The sequence below is a fragment of the Oncorhynchus mykiss genome, chromosome 5 (assembly GCF_057628025.1).
Source record: "Oncorhynchus mykiss isolate SJ-2025 chromosome 5, ASM5762802v1, whole genome shotgun sequence".
Taxonomy (NCBI): Eukaryota; Metazoa; Chordata; class Actinopteri; order Salmoniformes; family Salmonidae; genus Oncorhynchus; species Oncorhynchus mykiss.
The window spans coordinates 64067800-64086844 of record NC_143026.1 but is presented as its reverse complement, the minus strand read 5'-3'; the positions used below and the strand labels follow the sequence as shown (position 1 = coordinate 64086844).

At 43.9% G+C, this 19045-nt stretch overlaps 1 protein-coding gene across 1 annotated transcript in view; it reads left to right on the top strand.

Moving 5' to 3' along the window:
• The window catches only part of LOC110524270 (DNA-directed RNA polymerase, mitochondrial), a 101037-nt gene that overhangs the window by 39119 nt on the left and 42873 nt on the right, over positions 1-19045 (top strand). The window contains exons 7-15 of the mRNA XM_036978023.2: positions 2859-3026; positions 3345-3515; positions 3624-3863; positions 5353-6147; positions 6295-6417; positions 8596-8718; positions 9884-10063; positions 15184-15270; positions 16320-16433. Coding sequence (XP_036833918.2) covers positions 2859-3026; positions 3345-3515; positions 3624-3863; positions 5353-6147; positions 6295-6417; positions 8596-8718; positions 9884-10063; positions 15184-15270; positions 16320-16433 — 2001 coding nt within the window. The remainder of the gene's footprint in view (positions 1-2858; positions 3027-3344; positions 3516-3623; positions 3864-5352; positions 6148-6294; positions 6418-8595; positions 8719-9883; positions 10064-15183; positions 15271-16319; positions 16434-19045) is intronic.

Below are 19045 nucleotides of genomic sequence, written 5' to 3'. Positions count from 1 at the left end.
TTATCCTCAGTAATTTTCCATCCAAGTTGTCAGACCCGTTGGCTTTTTCACCTCTTCCACACTTACTTTACGGAATTCAAAATTACAATGCTTGTCTTTCATAATTTGGTCAGATATACTTGTGTAGTGTCAGCGATGTGTAGTGTCAGCATTTGTTGCTGGCATGTTGTGCCTAAAGTTGCTAATCTTGCCAATAAAAAAATTATTAAAGTAGTTGGCAATATCAGTGGGTTTTGGGATGAATGAGTCATCTGATTCAATCAATCAATCAAATGTATTTATAAAGCCTTTTTACATCAGCCGATGTCACAAAGTGCTGTACAGAAACCCAGCCTAAAACCCCAAACAGCAAGCAATGCAGATGTAGAAGCATGGTGGCTATGAAAACTCAATAGAAAGGCCAGACCCTGGGAAGAAACCTAGAGAGGAACAGGCTCTGAGGGGTGGCCAGTCATTTTCTGGCTGTGGCGGGTGGAGATTATAACAGAACATGGCCAAGATGTTCAAACATTCATAGATGACCAGCAGGGTCAGATAATAATAATCAGCTGAGTTTTCCTTTTTGCCCAAAATGTAATTTAAGGTGCTCCAAAGCCTTACTATCATTCTTTATGTAATTTATCTTTGTTTCATAGTATAGTTTATTCTTCTTTTTATTCAGTTTAGTCACAATTTCTCAATTTGCTGTACGTTTGCCATTTGGTTGTACAGCCAGACCTCTTTTGCCATTTATTTGCCATTTATTTAGCTTCACCCCTCTCAACCATACAGTTGCACCCCCTTTTGCCATCAGAACAGCCTCAATTCGTCGGGAAATGGACTCTACAATGTACCGAAAGAGTTCCACAGGGATGCTGGTTAATGTTGACTCCAATGCTTGTCAAGTTGTCTGGATGTCCTTTGGGTGTTGGCCCATTCTTGATACACACAGGAAACTGTTGAGCTTGAGAAATTCAGCAGTGTTGCAGTTCTTGACACGCTCAAACCGATGCACCTGGCACCTACTACCCAGGGTTTCCGTTAGGAAAATGTTTCGCCGGACATTTGTCCTGCAACATTTTAATTGACAGGAAATTTGCGAAATTTTCCGGACCCATATGCATTGGGTGCGTAAACCTGATTAGGGGGGTCCACCCATGGTACTCAGGATTACATAAACCACATTTAGAATGGTAATTCATAAAAAACAGAACATGCAAGTCGACGAATTAGAAGCACAAGCATTACGCTACACTCGCAATGACATCTGCTATGTGTATGTGACCAATAACATTTGATTTGATTTGATGATGCTTACCGAATTCTGATGTGAACTTTGATGTGCATTAGACTAACTGGTTACATTTACTTTTCCTCGGCCAACAAGATGAGTAGCGAACAGCAAAATCACCAGCCTGTTTAAATCTACTATAGTAGACAAGTTTAGGCTCCTTATTCTATTGGTTAGCTTGTCGAGAAAGAAATAGACTGTTCCAAACAGACTCGGGACAGTTGTGGGACAATATTCATACCAACATGAATAAAATAACACTAAAAAGAAATGTCTGATGCAACAGATCAGAACGTTTAGCTTAAAATGTTGATCAATTATTATTTCTTGACATTATAAGTGCAGCAATGCGCACAAAGCAGTAGGCTACGTGCAAATGTACGTTCCGTAATGCAATTAGCGGGAAACCACCTTTGTCAAGAGGGCACTGCACATGCGAGCGGTTTCATGTGATAGAGATGAAAATTAGAATAGAGGAGATCTAATAGGCTACTTTGAAGCAAGGTAAGACATGCCTCAAAATATGTATTAAAATGTTCAGGTTTTAAACCATTGTTTTCAAAATGTGTGTGTGACGCACTGATGAAGCCTGCCTTCCATTTCCATTTTCAAAACAACTCAGAACTAGTTGTATCACTAGAAAATGGCTACAAAAAGACCCTCCCACAGTGACACAATGGATAGTGATTGTAAAAGAAATACACCATATGGAGCATTCAAGACTGGGAACTTGGCAAACAAACGAGCTCCGACTGGGAATTACAACTCCGCAACTCTGTCTAGAATGCCGATTTTCCTGACTTTAAGATCACTGACGTCATGATTTGACCTTTTATCCTCCAAGTTCCCAGTTGTCTTGAAAGCACCACAAGATGCAGCAGCAGCAGCAACATATTTTCCACTCAAAGGCTCTGTATCTGTATGCTGTACGCTTGTGATAAATAAGATGCATAACGAATGTACTGTACACAAGCCTATTTAATTCCACTAAATTAATTTATAGACAGATAAGCATGACCAGTCAAATGTATTTCCATCAATGAATCGGCTAAAAAGCATTATTTCGCAATGGGATTTTTTTTCTTTCTCCTGGACAATTGGCTGGCGCAAATTTTATTCATCGTCTTTAAAAAGATATATCGGACAAAAGCTGGCTATTACCTAGCCCTGCTATTACCATACCCTGTTCAAAGGCACTTAAATATTTTGTCTTGCCCATTCACCCTCTGAATGGCATACATGCACAATCCATGTCTCAATTGTCTTACGGCTTAAAAATCATTATTTAGCCTGACTCCTCTTCTGTATCTACACTGATTTGAAGTGGATTTAACAAGTGGCATCAATAAGGAATCATAGCTTTCGCCTGGTAAGTCTATGTCATTGGAAGAGCAGGTGTTCCTAATGTTTTGTACACTCAATGTATTTGGCCTCAATTGTATGTGCTGAATGCCACAGATACTACAGATCTAATGTGTTTGTTGTTTAACCTTAAGTCAAATTTGAACTCATGTCCAGAGTGGATATAAGGCAGAACATGTTTTCATCCACACTAGACCATGCAGTGAGACCATGTTGTCTGTTTCAGCGGGACCTTCTGGCAGTGCAGCGGTTAGTGTGGCACAAAGCCCTGGTTGGGGCCCTGAGGGAGGGCAAGATAATCCTGGCCAGCAGCACCCAGAAAGCCGTCAGACTCAGCCTCTACCCCTACCTCTGTCTGCTGGATGAAAAGGACTATGTAGACATCATGATCCAGGTATATAACCCGCTGAATACTATCAGTATATTGGTGCTTGGGTCATACACACATCTGTTGTTTTAAATCTCACCTTTTTGAAAGGTGATGATCTGAATGATCCAAAGTTGAATTTGACTTTCTGCCTTGTTCTGCGCTCGGATCCCTCAGATAAAACCCACTGAATCCCAGCAGTATCTATGATCTTGGGTCCTATAGACCTCTGTTGTATTTAGAGTTCAGGGTTGAGGTTTATTTAGCAACTTTGTAGCATTGCATAAAATGTAATTCTATAAAATCTGGATAGTCCTGATCATGTTGCTCTTTGTCTGTGGTCAGAGTCTGTCCAACCTGCCTCCCAGTGGGGAGTCTCTCCACATCCTGGCCAAGGAGCTAGGCAACCGGGTCCACAACATGTTCTGCATCCGCATGAAGGGACACAATCAGATGGTGGACAAGCTCAGCCATATCTACAATGAATATGCTGAGCTACTGGCCAAAGACTCTAAGGTATGACACTCCTCCACATCTGGTCTTTATCTGCATGCAATTAGAAGACGTATCAAATTATTGACCTACTGTTTGACTTAAAGAAAACCTCCTTACTGTGCCTTGCAGGAGTTTGACGTATTGCCTAGGGAGCGATGGTGGAAGCTGGAGGCGGAGCATAGCTCTGGTCCCTCCCTGCTGGGGGACGAGACCCACTGGCCTCACATGGTGGTGGTGGAGCTGGGTACCTATCTGGTGGACCTCATGGTCAAGCACATGAAAGTGAACAGCGACATCCTCAACTCTGCCTACGACCGAAAGCTCATCCCTGTGCTCTACCACATGTACACCTTCCGCAGTAACAAACAGGTAAAGCATATACTAGAGTGGAATTGTTAGTTGAAGTGATTTTATGCCAGTTATTTTCTCCCAATTTATTCACCCAATTTCCCAGGGTTAGTGTTGGTTCCTCAGCTCATGCCTTAATCTTCACGTCGGCATTTATGAGTGAAATCGATCAGTAGTGCAGCAGTGAAAAGCAGCCAGAACATAACAAGTGACCTTGGTTTTGGACAGGGCTGTCTGTCATAGCTTCTCCATCTGTCTTCAGCTCTCCTCTCTCAGCTCAGCTCCCTCATATTACTCTCTGCCTGCACGGTCTGGCTCATAGGCATATGAATAATAAAACCGCTTTCCTTGCAAGAGTGGACGGCGGTGCAGTTGAGTAAGACGAATGGCTTCCAAACTAATCCTTTTTTACTGTCCCCTTAATTGGCTGGCTGATTTACTGTCCTGGGATAACTGACAAGGAAATTAAGACACTTTCTATATTGTCCTCCGAGCCTCGTTCCTGGTGGGGGAAAAAAGCACCTGCCGGCATCTCAACCTGGTGGACTTGATGTGCTTTGACAGTGGAGTCCACTGTGGGTTTCGAAGCTTGTCTCTGGCCACCCAGCCTTCTGCTGTTCTGGCTCAGAGGGATAGAGGGTAGGCCAGCAGGGGTGCAGCCTAATGATTTTACAGCATGCACAGTTAGGCTCTGCCTGGTTGATGGACTGAATCTGTTATAATATCTCTCTTTCTCTCTTTAGCTCTCTCTGTGCACTGTTGGTTTATACTGTAGTGCTGTTCAATGCTGTTTCTGTCTGTCTGGGTTTGGATGGTGAAGCCTTTCAGGGAGTAGTTAGTTCATCTCCGGCTGTCACGTGATTAAAACCGCTATGAACTGGGTTCCCGAGTGGTGAAGCGGTCTAAGGCACTGCATCACAGTGATAGAGGCGTCACTACAGACCTGGGTTCGATCCCAGGCTGCATCACAACCGGCCGTGATCGAGAGTGCCATAGGGCGGCGTGCAATTGGCCCAGCGTCATCCGGGTTAGGGGAGGGTTTGGCCGGGGCTTATTGTGCTCTAGCGAATCCTTGTGGCGGGGCGGACGCCTGCAGGCTGACCTCGGTTGTCAGTTGAATGGTGTTTCTTCCGACACATTGGTGCAGCTGGCTTTTGGGTTAAGCAGGCGGGAGTTAAGAAGCGTGTTTTGGTGGGTCATATTTCGGAGGACGCATGACTTGTCCTTCGCCTTCCGAGCCTGTTGGGGAGTTGCAGCAATGAGACCAGATCGAAATTGGGGAGGAAAATGGGGTAAAAAATAATAAATAAACCTTCTATGAACCAGACACCTTAGCTAAAGCCATGATTAATGTGTTGTTGTCTCAGCAAATAAGCCTGACTGTTTTACTGAAGCTTAATTGAAAAATTCAGCTCTGTTTTGAGCATAAATTTGATTGGACTGGTACTGTATTTGTATGATTTGTATTTAATGTAATTAATTAGATCTCTTGTGATGTGATTGGCTCCAGGTCGGCTTCATCAAGCCGCACCCCATCCTGACGCAGATGCAGCAGGATGCCATGGACACCACGCTGACCTTTGACTCCTACGTGATGCCCATGCTGTGCCCGCCCGTGCCCTGGACCTCGGCTAAATTCGGCGCTTACCTCCTCACCCCCACCAAAATGATGCGCGCGGTGGAAGGCGCCAACCAGCATGAGATCCTGCTGGAGAAGTGCCAGGATGCTGACCTCCATGCCGTGCTGGACTCCCTCAACCAGCTGGGCAACGCAGCCTGGAGGATCAACCAGCCCCTGCTGGACATCATCATCTCCATCTTCAATGACAAGGGTAGTGAGAAGCTGGACGTTCCGCCGCCCAACTCTGAGGCTCCTAAGATTCCCCGCTACAACCAGCAGGACTCAGCCACCTTCACCTCAGCCGAGAAGGCCCACCTGAAGAGGGAGGTGGTTAATGCCAAGAAGAAGTGCAGTGAGATGCACAGCCTCAGGATGGACGCCCTCTATAAACTCTCCATCGCCAACCACATGAGGGACGAGGTCTTCTGGTTCCCCCACAACATGGACTTCCGCGGGCGCACCTACCCGTGCCCGCCCTACTTCAACCACCTAGGCAGCGATGTGACCAGGGCCGTCCTGGTGTTTGCGGAGGGGAAGCCCTTAGGGCCGGGTGGGCTGGAATGGCTGAAGATCCACCTGGTCAACCTGACAGGCTTGAAGAAACGCAGCTCGCTGGCCGGCAGGTTGGAGTACGCCAACTCCATCATGGACGACATCCTGGACTCTGCAGACAACCCCCTCATCGTCAGTCTGCTAACAATGTTTTCTGTTTCTTATCATACTGTTGGAGCTCGTAGATTGAGATTATTATTCTACCCACTGGGAGATAATCGAACCGTTGAGTAGTAATGTTGTGTATCTAGTACCTCATTGTCTATGTTTCCATGGCAGGGTAAGAAGTGGTGGCAGAATGCAGATGAACCCTGGCAAACCCTGGCCTGCTGTATGGAGATAGCCAACGCCGTCAGGTCACCTGACCCCACACACTTCATCTCCCACTTTCCTGTACATCAGGTAATGACGTTGACCTCTAACCCCTACCACTTGACCCTCCATGTAGATCTGAAATGATTATATAGGTACAGTTGAAGTCAGAAGTTAACATACACTTAGGTTGGAGTCATTAAAACTTGTTTTTCAAACACTCCACACATTTCTTGTTAACAAACTATAGTTTTGGCAAGTCGGTTAGGACATCTACTTTGTGCATGACACAAGTTATTTTTCCAACAATTGTTTACAGACAGATTATTTCACTTATAATTCACTGTATCACAATTCCAGTGGGTCAGAAGATACATACACTATGTTGACTGTGGCTTTTAATCAGCTTAGAAAATTCCAGAAAATTATGTAATGGTTTTAGAAGCTTCTGATAGGCGAATTGACACAATTTGAGTCAATTGGAGGTGTACCTGTGGATGTATTTCAAGGCCTACCTTCAAACTCAGTGCCTCTTTGCTTGACATTATGGGAAAATCAAAAGAAATCAACCTCTGAAAAAAAATTGTGGACCTCCATAATTCTGGTTCATCCTTGGGAACAATTTCCAAATGCCTGAAGGTTCCACTTTCATCTGTACAAACAATAGTACGCAAGAATAAACACCATGGAACCACGCAGCCTTCATACCGCTCAGGAAGGAGACGTGTTCTTTGGTGCGAAAAGTGCAAATCAATCCCAGAAAAACAGAAAAGGACCTTGTGCAGATGCTGGAGGAAACAGGTACAAAAGTATCTATATCCACAGTAAATCTAGTCCTATATCGACATAACCTGAAAGGCCGCTCAGCAAGGAAGAAGCCACTGCTCCAAAACCGCCATCAAAAAGCCAGACTACGGTTGCAACTACACATAGGGACAAAGATTGTACTTTTTGTAGAAATGTCCTCTGGTTTGATGAAACAAAAATAGAACTGTTTGGCCATAATGACCATCATTATGTTTGGAGGAAAAGGGAGGCTTGCAAGCCGAAGACCACCATCCCAAACGTAAAGCACGGGGGTGTCAGCATCATGTTGTGGGGATGCTTTGCTGCAGGAGGGACTGTTGCACTTCACAAAATAGATGGCATCATGAGGAAAGAAAATGATGTGGATATATTGAAGCAACATCTCAAGACATCAGTCAGGAAGTTAAAGCTTGGTGGCAAATGGGTCTTCCAAATGGACAATGACCCCAAGCATACTTCCAAAGTTGTGGCAAAATCGCTAAAGGACAACAAAGTCACGGTATTAAAGTGGCCATCACAAAGCCCTGACCTCAATCCTATAGAAAATGTGTGGATAGAACTGAATAAGCCTACAAACCTGACTCAGTTACACCAGCTCTGTCAGGAGGAATGGGCCAAAATTCACCCAACTTATTGTGGGAATCTTTTGGAAGGCTACCCGAAACGTTTGACCCAAATTAATCAATTTAACGGCAATGCTACCAAATACTAATTGAGTGTATGTAAACTTCTGACCCACTGGGAATGTGATCAAAGAAATAAAAGCTGAAATAAATCTCTCTCTACTATTATTCTGACATTTCACATTCTTAAAATAAATTGGTGATCCTAACTGACCTATGGCAGGGAATTTTTACTAGGATTAAATGTCAGGAATTGTGAAAAACTGAGTTTAAATGTATTTGGCTAAGGTGTATGTAAACTTCCGACTTTAACTGTAGGTGTAAGCAATATGGTCATCCAGCCTAAATGATGTGTTCAGACATCAGTTAGCTGTCTGTTGGCTAGGCTCTGGCTGTGTAATAGAGCCAGTGGTAGAGCAATCTGCAGGGGTAAGCACAATCGGTGCCCAGTTAAAACCTCACGAAGAGCTGAGCAGCCCATTGACCTGGTCTTTCTCTGCTGCTTCAGGACTCCATCCATGGCCACGGTTCATCTTTTATTTGCCACTCCAATAAAAGTTGCTTGCTTATTTGCTCTCTATTTTCCTTTTTATTATTTTCGAGTCTCTCTGTCTCTGTGTGAGAAGTCAAGGTCCAGATGTCTTTTGGAATGAGCGTAGTAATTTGACTGGTACTTAATTGTCTGTTACTCTAGCCTCGGAAAAATTACAATCTGTGGGCTATGTCATTGTTAAATTAAACGAATGCTGCCAGCAGTATCACACCACCAACTCGACTCCATCCACCAGTTTTGTGATCTGTTATAGTGTTGCATCTCTCTCTCTCTCCTCTCTCTCAGGATGGCTCGTGTAACGGCCTGCAGCACTATGCAGCCCTGGGTCGAGACGTGATTGGTGCCACCTCTGTGAACCTTATTCCCTGTGAGGTACCCCAGGATGTCTACAGCGGGGTGGCACAGCAGGTCAGTCAGCCTGGGCACCAGAGGGCGCAGTGGGCAGGGGTTCTAGTTAATGCTGGGGTGGTTGAATCACCCTTCCCTTACCACCTGATTCAGATGGGTTGGGTTAAATGCGGAAGACACATTTCAGTTGAATGCATTGTAGTAAAACCCTTTCCCTTATACTGTAGTAATAACACCAACTGTCAAAACAGCTTGGCTGTAATGCCCAAATTCATGTTCTATTTATCTTCCTATGTCCTTGATGAGTGTCTTACATTATTGAGCTTCTTTATTCATTTACTTGGGTGGTTGGACTCCTATTGAATGACAGTCTACTTGTTATTTTTCCTTAGCACAGTCTATAATAACAGCACCTGCTCTCCTCAGCCTTACATCAGGCTTACTTTGCCCCAGAGCTCCTCTTTGCCCCAGAGCCCCTCTTTGCCCCAGAGCCCTTCTTTGCCCCAGCTCCTACAGCGCAAGGATTCTGCTCTGAACAAGCGTCTCATTTTAAGGGGAAATAATTTCAGGCTAATAGTGAGCCTATTGATTTTAGCACCGGTGGGAGTGGAGAGTGTTTATGCTGTGATAAAAAAGCACAGTGCGGCCATGCCAAAAACATCAAGCCTCATTTAACTGGAGCAGCAGAGTACATTGAGGAGTTCTCAATGAGCTGGGCTGCCCGTCAGAATAGTGCTGTGTCAGTGCTCTCTGCTCCCTCCTACCTCATTGTCCACTCACCCCTGGGAGCTCTGATTAGAAAGCAGCTGATGAAATCATCTCCGCTCTTAGTCCTAGGGAGGAGAAACACCCCCTGTACACACAGGGCCCCAATCATCCAGGTTACAATGTTTACAGGAAGTATACACCCGGTGTAACTTTAAAGTGATTGCAGTTCATTGATTCAGACTGTACACTTGTATAACTAGTACAGCAGGTTCTGTACAGGCTATACAGCAAAGTGCTGCTAAAGCAATTGCTCTATTGAGGCAGTGTGGTAGCTGTGTCGCAGGCACTGACAGTCTAAATCCTTGTATTGTCTGTCGCACACTGAGTCAATGTGGTGCTCTTATGCTCCCAAATGATGCTCTGTGCCTGTCAGTCAGTGAATGATACTATTGTGAGTCAGTGCGATTCCCTTTGGACAAGATGACAGTGTGTTTGGTGCTCTCTGTGGGTTTTATAGGTGGAGGAGTTCCGTGTGCGGGATGCTGAGAAGGGTCTGAAGATCGCCCAGGTGCTGGAGGGCTTCATCAGCAGGAAGGTGGTGAAGCAGACGGTGATGACGGTGGTGTACGGGGTGACGCGCTACGGAGGACGTCTCCAGATAGAGAAGAGGCTCAAGGAGATTGATGACTTCCCCAAGGTAAGGCCTACCAGTAGCCTCCAGTACCCCAGTGAGGACAATAAAGATTGGTTCCATTTATCCATCCTCGGGTGTTGGCTAGTGTGTACCGATACCACGATAGTATCACAGTACCAAAACGTCATGATACTTATGATACCAGCATTTTAGAATACCGTAGTACAATTTCATATGATACTACCAAATTTTCATCCCCTACTGATATAAAGAACCTGCTGGCGCCTGTTATAAAATGTTTATATATTCAGTTGATTTGAAGCAACAGCCACCAGTCTCTGGTATGCGCCGGTCCAATAATATCCACTTCACTTTCATGTTGCAACTGTAATCAGCCAGCAGTATCCCCTTCCAGCCATCACTCACATGCCTCTCTCCGTCCACGCTTCCTGCACATCTGTTCCTCCATCAGTTTTGTAAATATCATTTAGGGGATGCAGACCCCGGTGAGTCTTCTGGTGTTACATTGGAGCAGCGCGCAGAGCGTACAAAGTTGGCATCATTTCATTGACTGTTACCAAGAGCACAGGCTAGTCTTAGTAGACTGCAGGTTCACTGTCATGCGCAGCCTCTGAGTGCCAGAGAGGGGAAATGGACAGGCATGCTTGCAGCTTTACAGCAAAGAAATGGCTCGTCTCTAGCCTAAACGGTTACAAAGAATATGAGCCATAATAACGGAGATAACTTTTATAACTAGACAAGTCAGTTAAGAACAAATTCTTATTTACACCGACGGCCTACCGGGGAACAGTGTGTTAACTGCCTTGTTCAGGGGCAAAACGACAGATCTTTACCTTGTCTGCTCGGGGATTCGATCCAGCAACCTTTCGGTTACTGGCCCTGTGCTCAAACCACTAGGTTACCTTCCACCCCTTCTACACCATTTGACCACTTCAAATCCCCAAAGAGAGCTGTTGTTGGTTTTATGATGTCACTATGAACTTTCTAGATGAATACTTAACAGTATTATATAACAATCTCCTATATCATATGACTGTGTTACGAGAAATGGCATACACAGCGATACATTCCCATGTGTGGCATACTGATGACTGATGTCATTCACTGTATATCCGTCTATGATAGCCATTGATTTTATTGATCTTTAGGTACTTCACACAAGCACGTAGGCCTGTTATAATACAGTAGCAAGGGTGCAACTTTCACTGGGGACAGGGGGGACATGTCCCCCCCCCCCCCCCCAACATTCAGAAATTCAATTTCTGTCCCCCCCTAGAGTTTCTTTTCTCATAGCCAGAGAGATGTTAACAATTGTAATTAGTTCAACAGGGAATCTGGGAACAGTGTAATGGGAAATTATTACTACAGTGAAACGAACGGCTGGGGAAACCGTCTGATCACACTGAGATTTATATACCACTGTAATGTGACGATCGTACTTCTCATAACCTTTTAGTTCAATGCAGCAATATCACCATGAATGTAATACCCCTATTCTCAGTCAAATTCTATGCCAAAATCATTGATACCTATATACCTATACAAATGGTAATTGTCTCATCATAACCTACTGTATTATGGTAATTGATAACAGTATGGAGAAAGCCCCCCCCCCCCCCCAGTTGATGCAATCATACTGTTGAGTATGTAAATGTGGTGGTTGGGATGTCATTAGTTACAGTGGTGTCAGGGGTAATGAGAGTGCTGATGGCAGTTCTGTGGCCTCACAGCTTGTCTAAGGGGCCCTGCTGTGGTAGGGTACAGTAAAACTTCTGTGCTCCCCCAACAGCAGAACTGGGAAGGAGTTGGGATAGACAGGCAGCAGCTGGGAGCTTGTGACACCACACACACTGATATCCATTTTTTGTTTCTGCTTATAATTTCCGACATTTTGGTAGGCTATGTGTTAGTCGACTTGTCTATAATTAGATGAGGCTTCTCTTTGTCATTATGTTGCCCTAGAAGACTAAATAAACCTTTGCTCAACAGGATAATGTAAAAGATCGATATTATTAATTTTTCAATTTAGTTGAAATTGGTAAAGTTTTCTCTGTCATTGTTTGCGAAGCAAAATAATTCAATAATGCAACAAAAAAACAGGAAAAATGTGCAAAATGTCCAAATGACATTCGTTTAACCGGTGGTAAGGAGAAAGAAAGCTGTGAAAACGACCCAACGATTTCAGTTCGGCTTAGATGCATATTTTATGTGGTTAAAATACTATCCGATTTTGGGCCTCCCGGGAGGCGCAGTGGTTAAGGGCGCTGTACTGCAGCGCCAGCTGTGCCATCAGAGTCTGGGTTCGCACCCAGGCTCTGTCGTAACCGGCCGCGACCGGGAGGTCCGTGGGGCGACGCACAATTGGCCTAGCGTCGCCCGGGTTAGGGAGGGCTTGGTCGGTAGGGGTGTCCTTGTCTCATCGCGCACCAGCAACTCCTGTGGTGGGCTGGGAGCAGTGTGCGCTAACCAAGGTGGCCAGGTGCACGGTGTTTCCTCCGGCGCATTGGTGCGGCTGGCTTCCGGGTTGGATGTGCGCTGTGTTAAGAAGCAGTGCGGCTTGGTTGGGTTGTGTATCGGAGGACGCACGACTTTCAACCTTCGTCTCTCCCGAGCCCGTACGGGAGTTGTAGCGATGAGACAAGATAGTGATGATACTACAACAATTGGATACCACGAAATTGGGGAGAAAAAGGGGTAAAAAATTAATTAATTTAAAAATTAAAAATAAATAAAAATACTATCCGATTTTATGACGCTGTTACGATAAAGACAGCACCTCTGCAGATGGTATATAACTGAGCATGGCATTCTCTCAATATGCAGAAATAAAGATATCATATTTCTCCAGTCCAAATTTTGCATACATTTGGTGTATCATTTTACTCGAAGAAATGCTTAATTCTGCAGGAGTTATTATTGAGGCTACTGCCTTATTCGCACAGGACTAGTATTACTAGAGAACGTTCTTCCTCTTTTTTTCTATCATTTTACAGATATAACGGAAGGCTGGAGTTTTTGTCTAGGCGTGAAGATATTTCAACAAGTCCAGGCGATAACCGGCTACACTGATATCTCGAGCTTGGTTACCAAGTTTCTAAACCTTACCAAACCATATTTGATATAGTGTCGCCATTATATTTGAAATGAGCAAGTGTGATGATAATCATTAGCATATTTTAGCGATCTGTAGAAGATATCCTAATTGTCCCCCAGCCTTCAGATGTGAGCTAAACAGTTAACTTGGTATGCGTTTTTTGGTTATATATGAGGAAGTGAAATTGTTCTAAAATTTGTATGCTGCTTTGCGATCTATTAACAGCAAGGGTTGCATTAAATAGACGCAATATTTTTTTCTGATGCATTTGGCGATGTTCAATTATAATTCACACAAAAGAATTCACTGTGAAAGTTGATACATGTGGGCCCTTCATATATAGGCTATGCACAGCACTTTGTTCAATATATCAAATCAGTTATTATTTTCTTGCTCAAACCGCGAGCAATACCTGGCAAACTCAGACATTTATCTCAAAACACATGGCTGTCGATTCGCACGGGACTAGTATTATCAGAGGACTTTGGAGTTTGCCAAAAAACAATGGGTTATTCTGGTTAGTCAATGTCCAGATAAGCCCTGAAGTTTAAGTGTATGCAATAATACTAGAGAGCCTAAAATAATTAAATAAAACCTCAATGTAGCCTATATAAATTGCGCAATAATAAAACATTTATGGATTATCGTTTCTCTTTATTCAACCCTCCCGCCACCCACCCGCCCTTCAGCCACACAAGATTTAATGACCCTTAACCCATCCGCGTCTATCAACTAGGGCTGAGCAGTTTTACGACATACCGGTATTGATGCACAGACCTTCTTGCGTTTTTTACATTACCTTCTATAACTGTATTTTAATGTTTGGTTTGTTGAATATGATATGCCGTGTGTAACGCCCATTTTTATAGTTTACTCCGCTACTTGAGTCATCTCTCTCTCTCCATGCTGCTTTCCACACAGACCTAGCCGCCCCCTGTCACTCAAGGGGCGCATTTGTTGTTCCTCGACCACCAAGACACTTGCGTTCAGGCTGCATGGTCAATGCAGCACATGCAACAATGTTGATGACAATGATGCTGTTTTCACTTTGCCTCTTAATATGAACCCACAAACGTTCTATAATTACACTATTACTCTGTGTTTCTTACATCTGCAAACGGCTAGTTTCTTTTCTGAGCAAGTTGGGCCTAAATCGTGTTAGCCGCTAATGCTAATAGAGCAAACATAATTAGCTATACAGCCTGATAATACCGGTGATGGTGTAGACCTAAATCAGCATGTTGTTTGTGCAACAGTATCTTCTAAATCAAAAAGGAATATGTGAAGAAAGAATATGTTAGCTACATGAAGTAGCTAAGAGAAAACATTCAATGTAGCCAAAGATTATAGGGTCCACTAGGAAAAAACGTATCAACACTTTGGTTCCTACCCTGTCATAATCACTCCTCCCTGGCATTTTCATTCGTTGTCATGTCAAACAACACTGTATTCAAAGTGGCCACTATTATATTCTAACTATAGAATTAGAATAATCATTCTATTTCCATGATTCCAACAGTTCATTCAAGGGTTTTTCTCTAAATCGCAACATTTTGTTAAAAATAAAGCCTGTTTGCCCATATCTTGCAGCCCTACGTGGCAGTGTGGAAATTATCTCAAATGAGTGCAGGAAATACAGAAATATATGAAAATACATACAATTATTTTTGGTTGAATTGAACAGTATAAAACAATCAGAAGGGAGACAGACCCATTTTAATCACTTAGAATGTATGTGTTGCCACCCTAGGGTCACACGCTACTCCTAAAGCAAACGTATAACTTTTATTATTCAAAAATGTTAAATATTGTAATTCTGTCCAATTTTTAAAAAATGTATTTAAAAAAAAAGTGATATGATATTTTGGCCATATCGCCCAGCCCTAATACATGTATCAACCCATTAATTGTATGGAACAGACCGTCATTTACTTTGTGGAGTTCCTCAGGGTTCTGTACTTGGTCCTTTTACTCTTTTTGAATATGTGCAAATAAATGTGTATATAGATGTGCTCGATTTGGATATATGTATTGTCCTGCCATTGAGATGTGTGTGTTGTGATTGCAGGAGTATGTATGGGATGCCTCTCACTACCTGGTCCACCAGGTGTTCAGCAGTCTGAAGGAGATGTTCACCGGCACTAGAGAGATCCAGGTACATGACACACATTACTAATATATCCATTTACCTGCTGCATATGCCGTCTCCACAGTTCACCCAGAGCGCAAAATGAGTGTGTGAACCTATTATTAACGACTAATTTACTTTACTATTAGCGCAATAGCCGTGCTTGGTCATCATTTTCATTTCCTTTATAGTTCACATACATTTAGGACGACATTCACCAGCACCTGGTACGGTCTCATAAATTAAAACCATAGGAGTGAGAATGATCAGGGTATCTTAAGGACCCACCGCCCACTGTTTCTATTAGCTCACCAGGGGGTGAGGGCTGACATGAAATATCCCTCCTTCGCCTCGCCCCTGCTCCCGGTTCATCTCTAAATGGGTCGGGTCCTGCTGGGTCTACAGAGCAGTGGCTCAAGGAGAGAGCAGCAGTGGTTAAGTACATGATCAATCCCTCTCTCCTCTTCCTCTCCTCTCTGCCTGGGTAGGGGAGGAGAAATAGGAGCGAGGGAGGGAGAAAGAGGGCCACAAGGAACACAGACAGTCTGATGAATGGGCAGTGGATGATGACCTCTGGGACGCTAATATGGCTTCCATTCCTAGACAGTGAATCTGTGTGAGAGAGAGAGAGTGAACAGACTCAGCAACAGCCAGCCCAGCACTGTAATGTGTCTAGTGTAGTGTTCTACTGTCTGCAAGCAACAACTGTCCACCTGTTTATACAAAAATGCTCCATCTGTTGGCACTGGATAGAACTAATCACGGAAGACGCTGCATCTAAGTTTAAACTGATCATACTTTCAAGCTGCTGAGTGAATGTAATATGTCTATTTTCGAAAAGCAATTTCACAAACATCCTAATTTGAGCAGAACATAGTCCATATGTACTCACCAGTCAACAGTAGATGACGAAAGTGATTTGAATCCCCTAGCTCTGATGTGTATCTACAGTAGCTGGCAGCAGAGCAGTTGCATGCTGTGACCTGTGAGTGGTGTTTTAAGTGTCCTACTTCAATTTCACTGAGTGACCACCTCTCCTCCAATTAGCTAACCCGTGGCGGGGCCCTCTGTTTCAGGACTGGCTGACGGAGAGCGCCAGGCTCATCTCTAAGTCGGGCAGCACGGTAGAGTGGGTGACACCCCTGGGCCTTCCCATCATCCAGCCCTACCACCGCAGCCGGACACAGATGGTAAGAGTAAATGTCACTTACTCTAGATACTTAAGCTGTTGCTTAGTTGGAGCTCAGAGAAGCATAAAGAAATAAGTATATATTGAACATCTTACACCCAAGCGGTGATCCTTCCTTTGTGTCCTACTACACTTGTGTTTACAGTAAAGGCACCCTGTGCTGCTGCACTGTTATACAAGCTCATACATGTCAACTTTGCCCTTTTCAAAGAAAATATGTGCATATTTATACAATATACAGTGGGGCAAAAAAGTATTTAGTCAGCCACCAGTTGTGCAAGTTCTCCCACTTAAAAAGATGAGAGAGGCCTGTAATTTTCAGCATAGGTACACTTCAACTATGACAGACAAAATTTAAAAAAAAATCCAGAAAATCACATTGTAGGATTTTTAATGAATTTATTTGCAAATTATCGTGGAAAATAAGTATTTGGTCAATAACAAAAGTTTATCTCAATACTTTGTTATATACCCTTTGTTGTCAATGACAGAGGTCAAACGTTTTCTGTAAGTCTTCACAAGGTTTTCACACACTGTTGCTGGTATTTTGGCTCATTCCTCCATGCAGATCTCCTCTAGAGCAGTGATGTTTTGGGGCTGTTGCTGGGCAACACAGACTTTCAACTCCCTCCAAAGATTTTCTATGGGGTTGAGATTTGGAGACTGGCTAGGCCACTCCAGGACCTTGAAATGCTTCTTACGAAGCCACTCCTTCGTTGCCCGGGCGGTGTGTTTGGGATCATTGTCATGCTGAAAGACCCAGCCACATTTTATCTTCAATGCCCTTGCTGATGGAAGGAGGTTTTCACTCAAAATCTCACGATACATGGCCCCATTCATTCTTTCCTTTACACGGATCAGTCGTCCTGGTCCCTTTGCAGAAAAATAGCCCCAAAGCATGATGTTTCCACCCCTATGCTTCACAGTAGGTATGGTGTTCTTTGGATGCAACTCAGCATTCTTTGTCCTCCAAACACGACGAGTTGAGTTCTTACCAAAATGTTATATTTTGGTTTCATCTGACCATATGACATTCTCCCAATCTTCTTCTGGATCATCCAAATGCTCTCTAGCAAACTTCAGACAGGCCTGGACATGTACTGGCTTAAGCAGGGGGACACGTCTGGCACTGCAGGATTTGAGTCCCTGGCGGCGTAGTGTGTTACTGATGGTAGGCTTTGTTACTTTGGTCCCAGCTCTCTGCAGGTCATTCACTAGGTCCCTGCGTGTGGTTCTGGGATTTTTGCTCACCGTTCTTGTGATCATTTTGACCCCACGGGTGAGATCTTACGTGGAGCCCCAGATCGAGGGAGATTATCAGTGGTCTTGTATGTCTTCCATTTCCTAATAATTGCTCTCACAGTTGATTTCTTCAAACCAAGCTGCTTACCTATTGCAGATTCAGTCTTCCCAGCCTGGTGCAGTTCTACAATTTTGTTTCTGGTGTCCTTTGACAGCTCTTTGGTCTTGGCCATAGTGGAGTTTGGAGTGTGACTGTTTGTGGTTGTGGACAGGTGTCTTTTATACTGATAACAAGTTCAAACAGGTGCCATTAATACAGGTAACGAGTGGAGGACAGAGGAGCCTCTTAAAGAAGAAGTTACAGGTCTGTGAGAGCCAGAAATCTTGCTTGTTTGTAGGTGACCAAATACTTATTTTCCACCATAATTTGCAAATAAATTCATAAAAAATCCTACAATGTGATTTTTGTTTTTTTTGTCTGTCATAGTTGAAGTGTACCTATGATGAAAATTACAGGCCTCTCTCATCTTTTTAAGTGGGAGAACTTGCACAATTGGTGGCTGACTAAATACTTTTTTGCCCCACTGTACAGTACCAGTCAAAGTTTGGACACACCTACTCATTGTGTCAAGTTGGCTGGATGGCCTTTGGGTGGTGGACCATTCTTGATATACACGGAAAACTGTTGAGCGTAAAAAACCCAGCAGCGCTGCGGTTCTTGACACAAACCGGTGCGCATGGTAGCTACTACCATACCCCGTTCAAAGACACTTAAATTGTTGTCTTGCCCATTCACCCTCTGAATACACAATTCATGTCTCAATTGTCTCCAGGCTTAAAAATCCTTCTTTAACTGATCTCCTCCCCTTCATCTACACTGATCGAAGTGAATTTATCAAGTGACATCAATAAGGGATCATAGATTTCAACTGGTCAGTCAGTATATGTCGTAGAAAGAGCATGTGTTCTTAATATTTTGTGCACTCAGTCTATGTGTTCTGTAGACTAACCAATCTGGCTGTGTTCACCATTAATGCCAGTCACATGTTATCTGGAGAGGTCATGAAAATAACAAGCAGACTAGGGTCCCTCGTAAGGTCCCCTTTCCCCCCTAATTGAGACCAGTGTCTCTCTGTGAGCTTGTTGTTTGGCTATAGTGGTGTGTCGTGAGCTGGTAGAAGGGCCTAAAAGCAGTAGCCAATTACAGGGCTCTCTTCACCTCACCTGACCTCTGCTGACCTCACTGACAGACTGGGGGCGGCGGCCTCTGAAAGGTCTCGTGCTGCCTCGTGTTCTTATGAAACAATAAGCCAGCTGCAGCAGTGGCTTTGCATGCTCCCTCTCTTCTTCCTCCTTCCCCCTCTTTCTCTT